Source organism: Mytilus edulis, chromosome 7, assembly GCF_963676685.1.
Source record: "Mytilus edulis chromosome 7, xbMytEdul2.2, whole genome shotgun sequence".
Taxonomy (NCBI): Eukaryota; Metazoa; Mollusca; class Bivalvia; order Mytilida; family Mytilidae; genus Mytilus; species Mytilus edulis.
The window spans coordinates 43,806,398-43,818,765 of record NC_092350.1 but is presented as its reverse complement, the minus strand read 5'-3'; the positions used below and the strand labels follow the sequence as shown (position 1 = coordinate 43,818,765).

Genomic DNA, 12,368 nt, shown 5'->3' with positions numbered 1-12,368 from the left:
CTGCTCAATATAGTATAATTGTAAGTATAAAAGATAATTAATCATGAACAAATTGTATGTAGTGGGGACCAGAATCTTTCATTCTAATATGACGTGCTTCTTTAGCTTTGTAAAGAAACCATACTTTATTAACCAATAATATTAGTTTGCACATGCGTATATTGACTACGGCAGAAAAATGAATTTTATCAAATTGGTATGCATTTAATGTATTCCATTAACTTAAAACACTTTCAAACTCTAAAATGATACACATTGTGTTATTAATACTTCACAATGACAACAATGTGTTACAATTCGAAATTGAACTATTTGACCTAGATTCCGCAACGTCAATGTTGGCTGTTTCCACTTGAAAACCCCTCCCTCTGAAAAACACGTTTCATCGTCTGCTTGTTTACAAAACAAAATGGAATATGCGAGAACAATCCCGTTAAAAATTGGACTTAAAGTAGAACATAAAGGACATAACTACATAATAATTGACCATTTCAACCAGAAACAATCTGTTCTGCAATATATTATAAGGAATATTTCATCAGGTCAAACAAAACGTGTATTCAGACATGAAATATGTGATGCATCAGTTACGTCAATGTTTGCCAGACTAACTGATGCCACAATATACCAGTTCGAGCAAGAGAGCTCGCAATCAGATGATGAGCTTTCAAATTTTGCTGAAGGAGTTTCTGAACCTGTAGAAGAACCACAACCAAGGTTAGAACCAGAACAAGCTTTAGAACCAGAACAAGCTTTAGAACCAGAACAAGCTTTAGAACCAGAACTAGCTTTAGAACCAGAACCACCCCTAAAGAAACCAAGGTTCAAAGAAATGCCAAGCAGAGAGCACATAGATATGTTGGCTCAGGCCAGAGTAGAAGAGACAACTAAGCAACAAACTGATTGGGGAGTGCGCCTTTTCAGAGGTAAATAAACTGACTCACATCACAACAATTAACTATCATTGTATATACATGTAATTATTATTATGATTTTTCCTGCTATTATGACTACATTGTGTCCTCACTTTTCCTGTTGCAAAGGCATATATATATATAATAATTTCATTGAAACATATAATCTAACGATAAAATATAAAATAAATTATAGGTTATGATTATTACTGTCGTACTGAAATGACAAAATTGTTTCATATTTATGATAAAATGGATTGACCCTAGCAGGGAATCGAACCCCATTCTCCTATAAAAAAAAAAAGGCGTAATTACCAATATACCACCAAGGTTTCCAATCCATTTACAAATGCAACAAGATTGTCACTCAGTTTGAATTTTAATCATCATTAGAAAAACAAAATTTATCAGCAAAAAATGTATGCATTTCGTATGATGTACATGTATGATGAACTGTGAGTCGCAACAAGACTATTTACAAATCATTCAACCAATAAAATAAAAAAAGGCCTTAAAACATCATATTTGGACATATATACTTCTAAATTTGCATTTATTATAAAAGTGAATATTATTTAAACTTGATAAAATATAAATTTAAATTTCAGGATGGTTGACAGAAAACCAATACAGTGACAAGTTTGAGGAACTTGAAAGTTCCATATTAAACGAGAGATTATGCTTTTTCTATCCAAGCCTGCAAACAAAAAAAGGGACAGATTACTCTAAATCAGCATTAGTTGGAATACGTGCAGCAATATCCCGTCATCTCACATCTCCACCATACAACCGTAATGTTAATTTAATGAAAGATAATGCCTTCATGACATCAAATCATGTAATAACAAGAATGATAAAAATCCTAAAGAGAGCCGGCAAAGATGTTACGGTACACAAAAAAACCTGTAGCTGAAGGAGACATACAGCGTTTATATTCAAGTGGGGTTTTCAACACAGATTCACCAGCAACACTACAAAACAAAGTATTCTGGGACTTATGTTGAATTTTAGAAGACGAGGCCAGGAAGGGTTAAATAGTTTGACAAAGTCATCTTTTGGTAAGTTCAAGGATGACAGGGACCATACATATTATAAAATGACATACAATGAGGCAAATAAAACTCACAATGGCGTTGATTCCCATGAAAACCGTCAAGAGGTGCGTATGTATGAAAAATCAGGAGATGAAAACTATCCAGTGGCAAGTTTAGATTTTTATGTATCTAAATTGAGTCCTAAATGTAATGCTCTGTTTCAACAGCCATTGCTTTATCCAAAACCAAATTGCTGGTATGCTAATCAAGCCATGGGAAAAAACAAATTGAGTCAAATGATGCCAAGGATTTCAAATGAAGCAGGCCTTTCCTACAGATACACCAACCATTGTATAAAAGCTACCGTTGGTACTGGGCTGAAACGTGCCGGGGTCGATGATTTAACTATCATGTCAGTTACGGGTCATAGAAACATTAAATCGTTAGAAAGTTACGTTGCTGGACCGTCAGATGCACAAAGGCGTGCTCTCTCATCAACTCTACAGGGTGTAGCTACCGCAAGTTACAGTAATGAATCTGTGTCAAAGGGCCCCTCATGCCAAGTCTCAAATCATGTCAGTACAATATCCAGGAATCCTCTGTCAGACATGAGTATTTTCACAAACGCTACAATAACCGGGGGAACATTTACGATAAATTTAGTTAGTAAAGACTTACCCGATTCTCCTTGCAACATGCCTAGTACGTCCACCGCAATTGACAAATTCAACTGACTGAAAAATGCAGCCTGAAATGTGCGTGTCAGCTGAACTATTGACCTCAAAGTCAAAGGAAAAGACGTTGATTTATAACGTTTCTGTTATTTTGTGACTCAAACATTGTTTTAGTTAATAAATTTGTTAATTTCTGTTTTAATTAAGAATTTTAAAATTAATACAACTTTGCAAAATTAAACTGGTTTGAACTAGTTGAATAAAAATCCATTTTCTTAATTCTATATAAAAATGTATTAGTAGGTATAATTCTATGTAATATTTAATATTGAAAATTCATTAAATATGTATCCCTTCATCATCTTTTCGAAAAAGGAAAGTACTTAGACCATTCTGAGATTTCAGAATTTGTTGCATCCTCCCATTTTAAAAATTTCCCATTTGGTAGTATGCATATTTTATCTACAAGATCTCTGTATAGAAATTTTAACTTCTTATTTTCCAAGATCCTTTTAGAAAATGCATCAAAAAGAACAAAATTTTCTAAGTTCAAATCACAATAACCTTTGATGTATTTTTTTTTTATATATTTTGGAATGTTAGATAATAAACTATAATATCTCAAAAAAAAGCCAAATTAAGTCTTTGTCTTACTTGTTGAAATGTTAAAAGCGATTTACTTTGACTATCTACAATTTCCCTTATAAAGTGTATACCATATAATTTATATTTCATATAAACAGGGTATTCAGTTATTGGCATAACGTTTAAAATATCCAATGAGAAAATGTCTGGAACACATAACTTTGTAAAAGGCTTTGCCATGTGTAGACATTCAAATATCTCTTTCCAAAATGGATTTTTTAAGCAATTAGAAATTTCTTTAATCTTATCCTTTTGTAATGTAAAGACTCTGTCACCACCTAACTGTTTTAGTTCTGCTAGTAATAAATTCTGCCAAGTACCCTATGAATTTGATAAAAATTTCTTAACCCAAGATAATTTAAGATATGTACAGAAAGACTGCAGATGCACCATATTTAAACCTCCCTGTGAAAAATCTCCAATAAGAGTACTAAGCCTGACTCTATCAGTCTTACCATTCCAAATGAAATTCAAAAACATAGTATTCAGCTCATATAATTGTGAATGAAGTAAATTCGGCAAGGCAGTCAACAAATGAATCAGTATTGGCAATGTCTTAATTACAGCAAGTTTACCTAGTAATGTTAATTTTCTATGTTTTTTAGTATAGCTGAAACCTCCCCTTTTTTCTACAATTAATATCAAGAATACTTTTTAAATCAAGCAAAAAGTATTTTCTTAAAAGTCTAAAGTTTGTTTGTGAACACATACGATTGTAATTAGGACACAATATTTGCTCAGAATATTTTTTGTTACCAATCCAAACAGCTCTAGTCTTTGATTTGTTCATTCTCAATCCAGATAACATATAAAAAGAATCAAAACAATTGAGGCTTTCTTGTAGTGATGTCTCACTATCATCTAAATTTAGAAAAGTATCATCTGCATACTGACTTAAAAGTGTTTGTTTTTCATTAATGAGGATACCATGAATTTTGGGGTTTGACTTATGTTTTAACGATAATAACTCTACACCCAAAACAAACAAATAAGGGGAAAGCGGTTCACCTTGTTTGCAACTTCTCTCAAGATGAAAAACATTTAATAAATTGGCATTGTTGATTACTCAACTTTCAGCACTTTTGTAGAGAGTCTCGAACCATCTGCACATCGAAGGACCAAAATTAAATCTTTTTAATGCTTTTTGTAAAAATACCCAGTCAACAGAGTCAAATGCCTTTTCATAATCGACCAATAGAAGTAAGGCGCTCATGTTGTGATTTTCAAGATAATGCATCAAATCATTCAATCATTAAGGAATAGCAGTACTGTAGTTGAAGAGTTGCCACCGTCAATTTTAGATTTGACGGTGGGAACTCTTCAACTGCAGTACTGTTATTCCGATTCTGATGCATTACAAAAAGAAAAAATACGAGAAAACTTCATGAATGCTTTTGGCACAAAGACGTCATGGCTAAACGTGACGTCATACAAATGAAAACTTACAAACTGGAGATTATTACGTTACATGTACGCTTCAAATACGGATAAAATTACATTAAAACGGCGAATTCGAGGTAGGTGTTGTTTTATTTTCGATTATATAGTAGTAATCGAACATTTGTATCTTTTTCTTCTTTTGGTATACAATTTATTTCACTTTGATATTGGAAATCTGAAAAAGTCCAGACTCATATCCATCGAATAATGATCGATAAACAAATGGTTCAAGATCTCTCGAAAGGAATTTGTAAAAATCGACAGTAAGTCCATCGCTTCCTGTACATTTCCCATTTTTCATCTTACTCAATGCTATAGCACATTCCTCATATGTCAAGTTACCCTCACACAGGTCATGTTGTTCCTGTGTGTGGGCAACATCGTGAGAAAAAAACTTTCACTAGAACAATCTATGTCTCTTTTTGAATACAATTTTTTCATAAAAACTATGTTGTTCTGAAAGAATCATGGATTGGTCTGATATATGATTACCTTGATCACCAATCATTTCAACCATTGTCTTCTTTATAAAATTTCTCTTTTCTAATTTAAAAAAATATTGGGAACATTTTTCACCATTTTCATGCCAGTTTTCCCGGGACCGTAATAGTAAACCCTCTATCTTCTGCTCTCTCGTGGATATTAATTCCACTTTTTATCATTTAAATTGGTCTGTACAGCTTCAGTAGGGGCTGCATTCATAGTAATATTCAAATTTTGTATATCTTCTTCAAGTTTAAGAGTAGCTCTTTTTTTCTTCTTTTGATTTAGATATACTGTGTGTAAGGATCGGATTTTCATCTTCAGTACTTCAAGAAAAAATTGATCGTTACAAGAAAACTGTACATGAAATAGGTCATCTCTACTGTCTGAAAGATAGAACTCAGAAACAGTATCCTTATAACACATCTTTACCTTTTCAATATATACAGTGTCTCTCAACAATTGCGAATTAAACTTCCAATATCCCTTACCTCATTTATCCAGACTGGCAGAAAATGTGAAAACAATGACTGAGTGATCAGTTTTGTATCCAGGTTTAATTTTTGTATTTTTCATACGTGAAAATAAGTCTTCACTTAATAAAAAATAATATAATCGACTCTGCTTGATAGGAGAGGTTTGACGCCATGTAATTTTTTTTCATCTGGATGACAGGTTCTCCATGGATCTAAAAGTCCAAAAGTTTGTGAAATTTCTTCAATCTTATTACGAGAGTTCAAATTTCTATTATAAGTGTCCATATGAAAATCTTGTATATTCCAGTCACCTTACATTAAGATGCCAGAGATGCTGTGTAAATAAACTCATCATAGATACAAGGACTAAATTTTGTATATACGCCAGACGCACGTTTCGTCTACAAAAGACACATCAGTGACGCTCGAATCCAAAAAAGTTTAAAAGGCCAAAATAAAGTACGAAGTTGAAGAGCATTGAGAACCAAAATTCCTAAAAGTTTTGCCAAATACAGCTTAGGTAGAAAAGCCTTAGTATTTAAAAAATTCAAAATTTTGTAAACAGTTAATTTATAAATATAACCATATCAATGATAATTCATGTCAGCACAAAAGTGCTGACTACTGGGCTGGTGATACCCTCGGGGAAACAAATCTCCACCAGCAGTGACATCGACCCAGTGGTAGTAAATAAACTCATCATATATACTAGGACTATTACTAAACAATGATGGTTCATCAGTATTAAATCCATAAACAGTGACAAAGGTTAGCCTTTAGTTCATATAATGATAAGTCTAAAACAATAAAATGACCTTTCTGGTCTATCTTAGAATCATGAATTTAAAAATCTAGACCCTTGTTAAACATCACACTAACACCAGCACTTTTATTGTTGCAGTGACTGAAAATGCATGTATTACCCCATTCATCTTGCCAAAGTTTCTCGATATCCTCATTACTGTGAGTCTCTTGAAAACAAACAATAGATGCATGTTTACCTCTTACCCAATCAAAAATATCTAATCTTTTTTTCTTGCTCGAAAATATGCCCCTTACATTCATAGATAAGACTGTAATATAATATTTTCAATGCTCATTAAGTAATATGTTCAATCAGACAATAGAAAAGCAAAGTAGTACAATACTGAAAATAATAATGAATACCCATACTAACAACACATTTATACATCACAAATACACACAAAAGATGGCGCTTGAAACAATATTCAATACACATCAAATACTTTTCACAGATTGGCTTCATATTATAAATAACATATTTTTTTATTCTGATAATTTGGTGTTAAATATTTTATTTTATTTTTAAATTAAAAGAAATGAGAACCTAGTATAATATTTTCTTTTTTCAATATTAATATAAATTTCAAGTGTGTTGAGAACGATTTTATGATAAAAACAAAAATAAAGCTTTTGAAAATGGACAATAAGTAAAATAATAATAGTTTTATTCAACTCTAAGAAATCTTTTCTGTTGTTAGTGATGAAGAATGGATAAATACTCTGCAACGTTTAGTCTGTGTTTTTGTTTTGTGTTTTCTTTTTTTTTATCGATTAAATGGGATAAAATTTGGCAACTAATTTTTATAACTTATTCTTATGTTGTGTTGTTACACCAAAGTATCAGATAAGGGAAGGTTGAGCGCCAACAGCTATTTTTTACCCATTATATATTTGACCCAGATCAAGAGCCTTATTAGATAATATCGTTTCCTTTAATCGTGTTACTTTAACAAGCTAAAAGTATTTATGTTATTCGTGCTTTAAGTTTTAAAACAAAATCATAACTCAAAATATTCAAATTATCCTTTTTTGAATTTCAAAAGTTTGCAGGAACATTATAAAAAGGGCTTTAGATGCATTATATTGCAATTTTCATTTCTTTGTTGTCCCTCCTTCTGTAATGAAAAAAAACCAAGTTAGCGATGAGACAAATCTATTCTATCATTTTGCATACTAATACTAAGAATATTGTGTCCAATTTTGTAGAATAATGTGTACGTGACTTAAACTTACACCATGTCGACTCTAAATTAATCTTCAGAACTGTTTTGTTTATCGTTCAAATACAAATAAGATCGCCCTTGGAATGCAATCACTTGTGAAAAAAGATATCATATTCTATAAATTATAATGAAAAGAACTTCTTTTTGTAATGTGTCCGTTGATACCAATGCATTATGTCTGGATGAATATTAAGACAGCTAAATTAATCACCTTAAAATTACGTAAGCACTTATACCTAGAGTTTTTGATGCTTTTAAAAAATCCCTAAGATAAATATGCTGTTCTTATAACTCATAGATCCGCCAGTATTGATATGGTTTTATAATCATACATCCTTGTAGTAGTAAAAGTACTTGCAAAAATAATACATTGGTAATTCAACATTTTCTAAGTTGATACGACGATGCGACTGTCATACAAGTGAGTATAAAACCAGGTTTATCCACCATTTTCTAAATAAGAAAATGCCTGTTCCAAATCAGGAATATGACAGTTGTTATCCATTCGTTTGATGTGTTTGAGCTTTTGATTTTGTCATTTGGTTAGGGACTTTTCGTTTTGAATTTTCCTCTGAGGTCGTTTTTTACTTTTTACCATCATAAGCCATACAAAACTTTTGCAGTTATATAACAAAACATTTGGCAGAACCCTTTTACAAATCATGAATTGTTTGCTCGTTACAGGTTCACATTTCTCAGTTTATTTTGTCATGAATCACCCATGTACATAATTTTAAATCTAACATTTTAGCCAATTGTTTTAATTCCTTGCTTATTTACTGACTAACAGATGAAAAAAAACACAGCATAACTCGCTCGAGAACCTGGTCTACATAGGATTACATTTAATTTATTTAAATAAGAGCAATACAACTGTTGAAATGCGAACATTGGCAGCGTGTTAACGAATAGAAATATACAGTATCAAGTTGAAGACATGTAAAAGGCATTAAATAAATAATATCTTATATTTCCCAAATGCTACCTATATTTCTAATAACAATGTTGTACCTGCAGTCATCGATAATTTGCTTGTGAACTAGAAACTAGTGGTGCCCTTCAACTTAGGTTATTTATACAGATCTAAGTTTAATGTCAAGGCTATCATTAATATAGAACTTAATTCTAAATATCTTGAATTGATTGTAGGTTAAGAAGAGAATTTAAGATTTAACTGAAGACAGATCTTTGATAATGTATGTTGAATTAATGTATATACAACAGTCCTTTATATGTTTTGAGATTGTGAACTGATCTCTTTATATATTTTAATTATGTACGTTTTTGTTCGGTAATTAAATCTCATGGAATCACCTAAGGCTGCATTGATATGCAAAATATAATGACTGTTTTTACTGCAGCGAGAACTCGCGTACTCTTTCGGTGCACACGCATTTATCCTTGTAATTTTTTAATTGAAGAAGAGTTGTTCAGTATTTAGGTTTCTAGGCTATTTTAATATCCTCCATTTATTTTTGTTAGGATTCTATAAAAACGATAAATGTCAAATTAAGCTGAATATTCGACATACAATCGTATTGATATTCGAAGCATCTAATTATTGTGACATCTAAATTTGAATCTTTGTTGTCTTATTACCTTTGATGATACGATATATGTTAAACAATAATAATTTGGCTGGATCCTTGTCGCTTTAGGCCAATTATTTTATATCTGCTAGAATTAACCATTTTCAAATGTCACAGTTAATTCGCTACTTGTAATTCAATGTTTGTACAATAACTTCCGTGAACGAGTAGAGGAACGTTTTACAATTTTGATTGTAATTTTCAATGTGCTTTGCTCTTTATAATTATTCTTTGTGCCATTCTAACAGCTGTTCTTTATTAAACTTTTAACACACTATAAATGCAGACAAAAGCATTGCATATCATTTGATATTACATTTTGATATTAAGATAAAAATAACACTTAATAAATGTCATACTACCGAATCACCTTTTATTTTTACGTTTGAAATTCATCAGAACGCGTAGAACCGAATTTTGAAATATAAAAAAAAAAGATGGGATGTGCCTGCCAATGAGACAATTCTCTTCAAGAGACCATAAGACACAGAAATAAACAGCCATGGGTCATTGTACTACCTTTGACATTGTATTTAAAATTATTTGTTTAATGAAATCATACAAGGCTACGACATGTTATACCAGTTGATTTTATACTTTTATTTTAGTTTAAACCTATTTATCTACTTTTTACCTTAATTATGCGTCCCTTATTTTTATTAACTATGTTTTTGCATATTCGTTCATTGTGTGTATAACTGTGTTACTCCGTTTTTTGATTGAGTTAAGCCTTACTATTGATATTTTATAGTGTGTCTTTCTATGTTGTAATGTTATACTATTGTTTCAGAAACGGGAAAAAGTTCTGGTACCATTAAAACGTTTAATCCCGCTGCAAATATTTGTACCTGTCCTAAATATTATGTAGAGTAGTTGTCGTCTGTTTATGTGGAATTCATAAGTTTTTCTCGTTTCTCGTTTTTATATAGATTAGATCGTTGGTTTTACCGTTTACATGTTTTGACACTAGTATTTTTTTAGGCCCTTTATAGCTTGCTGTTCGGTGTAAGCCAATGCTCTGTGTTGAAGGCCGTACCTTGACCTATAAGTGTTTACTTTTATTATTTATTATTTGCATGGAGAGTTGTATCATTGGCACTCATATCACACCTTCCTTTATCTTTTTGAAATGTAATACTAAACTTCCACCTTAATTTAAATGATAGTTACGGTTGGCATACCAGCTGATATGGAATTTAGTGTGCTAATGTTTAAAGGCAATGCTAAATATCCAATTTAACAAAGTGAGTATTTTACAACAAAATCTATTGAATAATAGTAAATATAGAGTGACAGATCAACCAAACTTTTGCATCTTAAGAAATTAAAAGGTTGATGTCTGCATCCAATCCGTAGATTTGACGAATAGGGATCAAAAGTAGAAAAATGTGTATTTTCAATTTAAATTTAAATTTCTATTTCTTAATTTATTCGCATGAAAAACTTAAGTTGCAAAAACGTATGATTGAACAATTCATGCTAAGAAATAGATTATTGTATGTTTCAAGTAAATTTTACAATTTTGATGAATTTACAATCATATCGATTTATTTTACTAATTACTAGGTTGCGATCCTGTCAGCCAATTGAAAAGCAATCATATAAAGATGGTTCAAGTTCTGTGTCAGACTTGTTATATACTTATCTATCAAGCTTTACACATTCTTCTTTACAACAATTAATGTGTTGATGCGGTAACACGCGTAATGCATGTTAAGCATCATACTGTGTTTCCCTAAAATTATATTTGCACTGCTGTTAGTGGAAAATCGTTCATCAACTACCAACTGATCAGTTTAAAAAAAAAACTCTGATCGGAAATTGGGAGACGAAATCGGTAAATTGTCATTGATTTAATTACTAGTAGGGATTCGGAACGAGACTTTTTGAACATAATGTGAACGTTGAACTCAATTTCGAAATGAGCCGTGAATATAAAATTTATAAGAACAATTTTTTATCGAAAGAATTCTGTTTCAGTATAAAGTAATTTATCTTAACATCAGACATATTAAATGAGATAAATCGGATGAGAAGAGTCGAAATATTAGAAGCTTGCTTCCATCACGTTTGGTATTACAACCCTTCACTATTGCTATAACTAAGTTTTACTTAGCAATATTTGAAATTTAACAAACCATAAAGTAGAAGATGTTACTAATAGTGAGAATTGACTTAACATTTTATCATTGTTCGTCTTTTTTGAAAAGCAATATTCTAACTTGTCATTTTGATTTTTTTCCAAATCTTGAATTATTGAACAAATGAGTACAAGTAATTTATATAATTCACTGTTAGATGTAGATGGTGTTGTAAACGTAATTTTCGAAAATGAATTATGTTGGTGTATTTATTTATGTATTTGCGTACACGAGAATATGTCGGGTCTTCCTGTTCAATGTTCCATCAAAGGTAAAAAACCCATATGATAAGAAATAACAAGATGTGGTATGAGTGCTATTGAGACATCTCTCCATCCACGTCACAATTTAGAAAACGTTAACGATTATAGATCAAAGTACGGCCATCAACACGGAGTCGTGGCTCCAACCTAACAGCAAGCTATAACGGGTCCCAAAATGACTAGTGTCAAACCGTTCAAACAGGCAAATCACCTAATCTATATAAAAAAACGAGAAACACTTATCAACCACATTAACCATCGATAACACGTGCAATGAACAATAGCTAGGATAAACATCAGTTAGATTAAACAAGTCGGTCACAATTTAATTAACAAAGATAATTGATGTATAGTATTTACAAAATGTGCATATTACATGGTAAAATACCATAGCACATAACATACTGGAAGTTATTTCCTAATAACGAATGAATTATATGGTACACACAGGAAAGCAATGACATGGATACAGTTATTATAGTGTTTTAGTTTAGGTATCTTTGATTAAGGATGAATTAGCCTATTTTCATTATTCATTGAATTGAATATCACAATTCGTTTGCTAAAACCCGTGTCTAAATTGACGTTTTAGATTTGAGTGGAGAATGTTGTGTTACTCAAATACCATATAGTTAAGACAAATTGCTTATTAAAAGGATAATGATAGTATGTTGTCTATATT

At 31.3% G+C, this 12,368-nt stretch overlaps 1 protein-coding gene across 1 annotated transcript; it reads left to right on the top strand.

Moving 5' to 3' along the window:
* The first annotated feature begins 357 nt into the window (after window positions 1–357).
* LOC139481548 (uncharacterized) lies at window positions 358–2,868 on the top strand. The gene is made up of 2 exons (XM_071264964.1): window positions 358–926; window positions 1,523–2,868. Exons 1-2 carry the CDS (start codon window positions 410–412, stop codon window positions 1,825–1,827), a joined length of 822 nt encoding a protein of 273 aa, XP_071121065.1. The 5' UTR covers window positions 358–409; the 3' UTR covers window positions 1,828–2,868.
* The last annotated feature ends 9,500 nt before the right edge of the window (window positions 2,869–12,368 follow it).

Excerpts from the sequence above, each read along its gene's own strand:
- LOC139481548 (XM_071264964.1), top strand. The coding sequence starts at position 410 with ATGGAATATGCGAGAACAATCCCGTTAAAAATTGGACTTAAAGTAGAA. Across the intron at positions 927-1,522 it reads GGGAGTGCGCCTTTTCAGAG|GATGGTTGACAGAAAACCAA; the intron begins GTAAATAAACTG and ends TTTAAATTTCAG.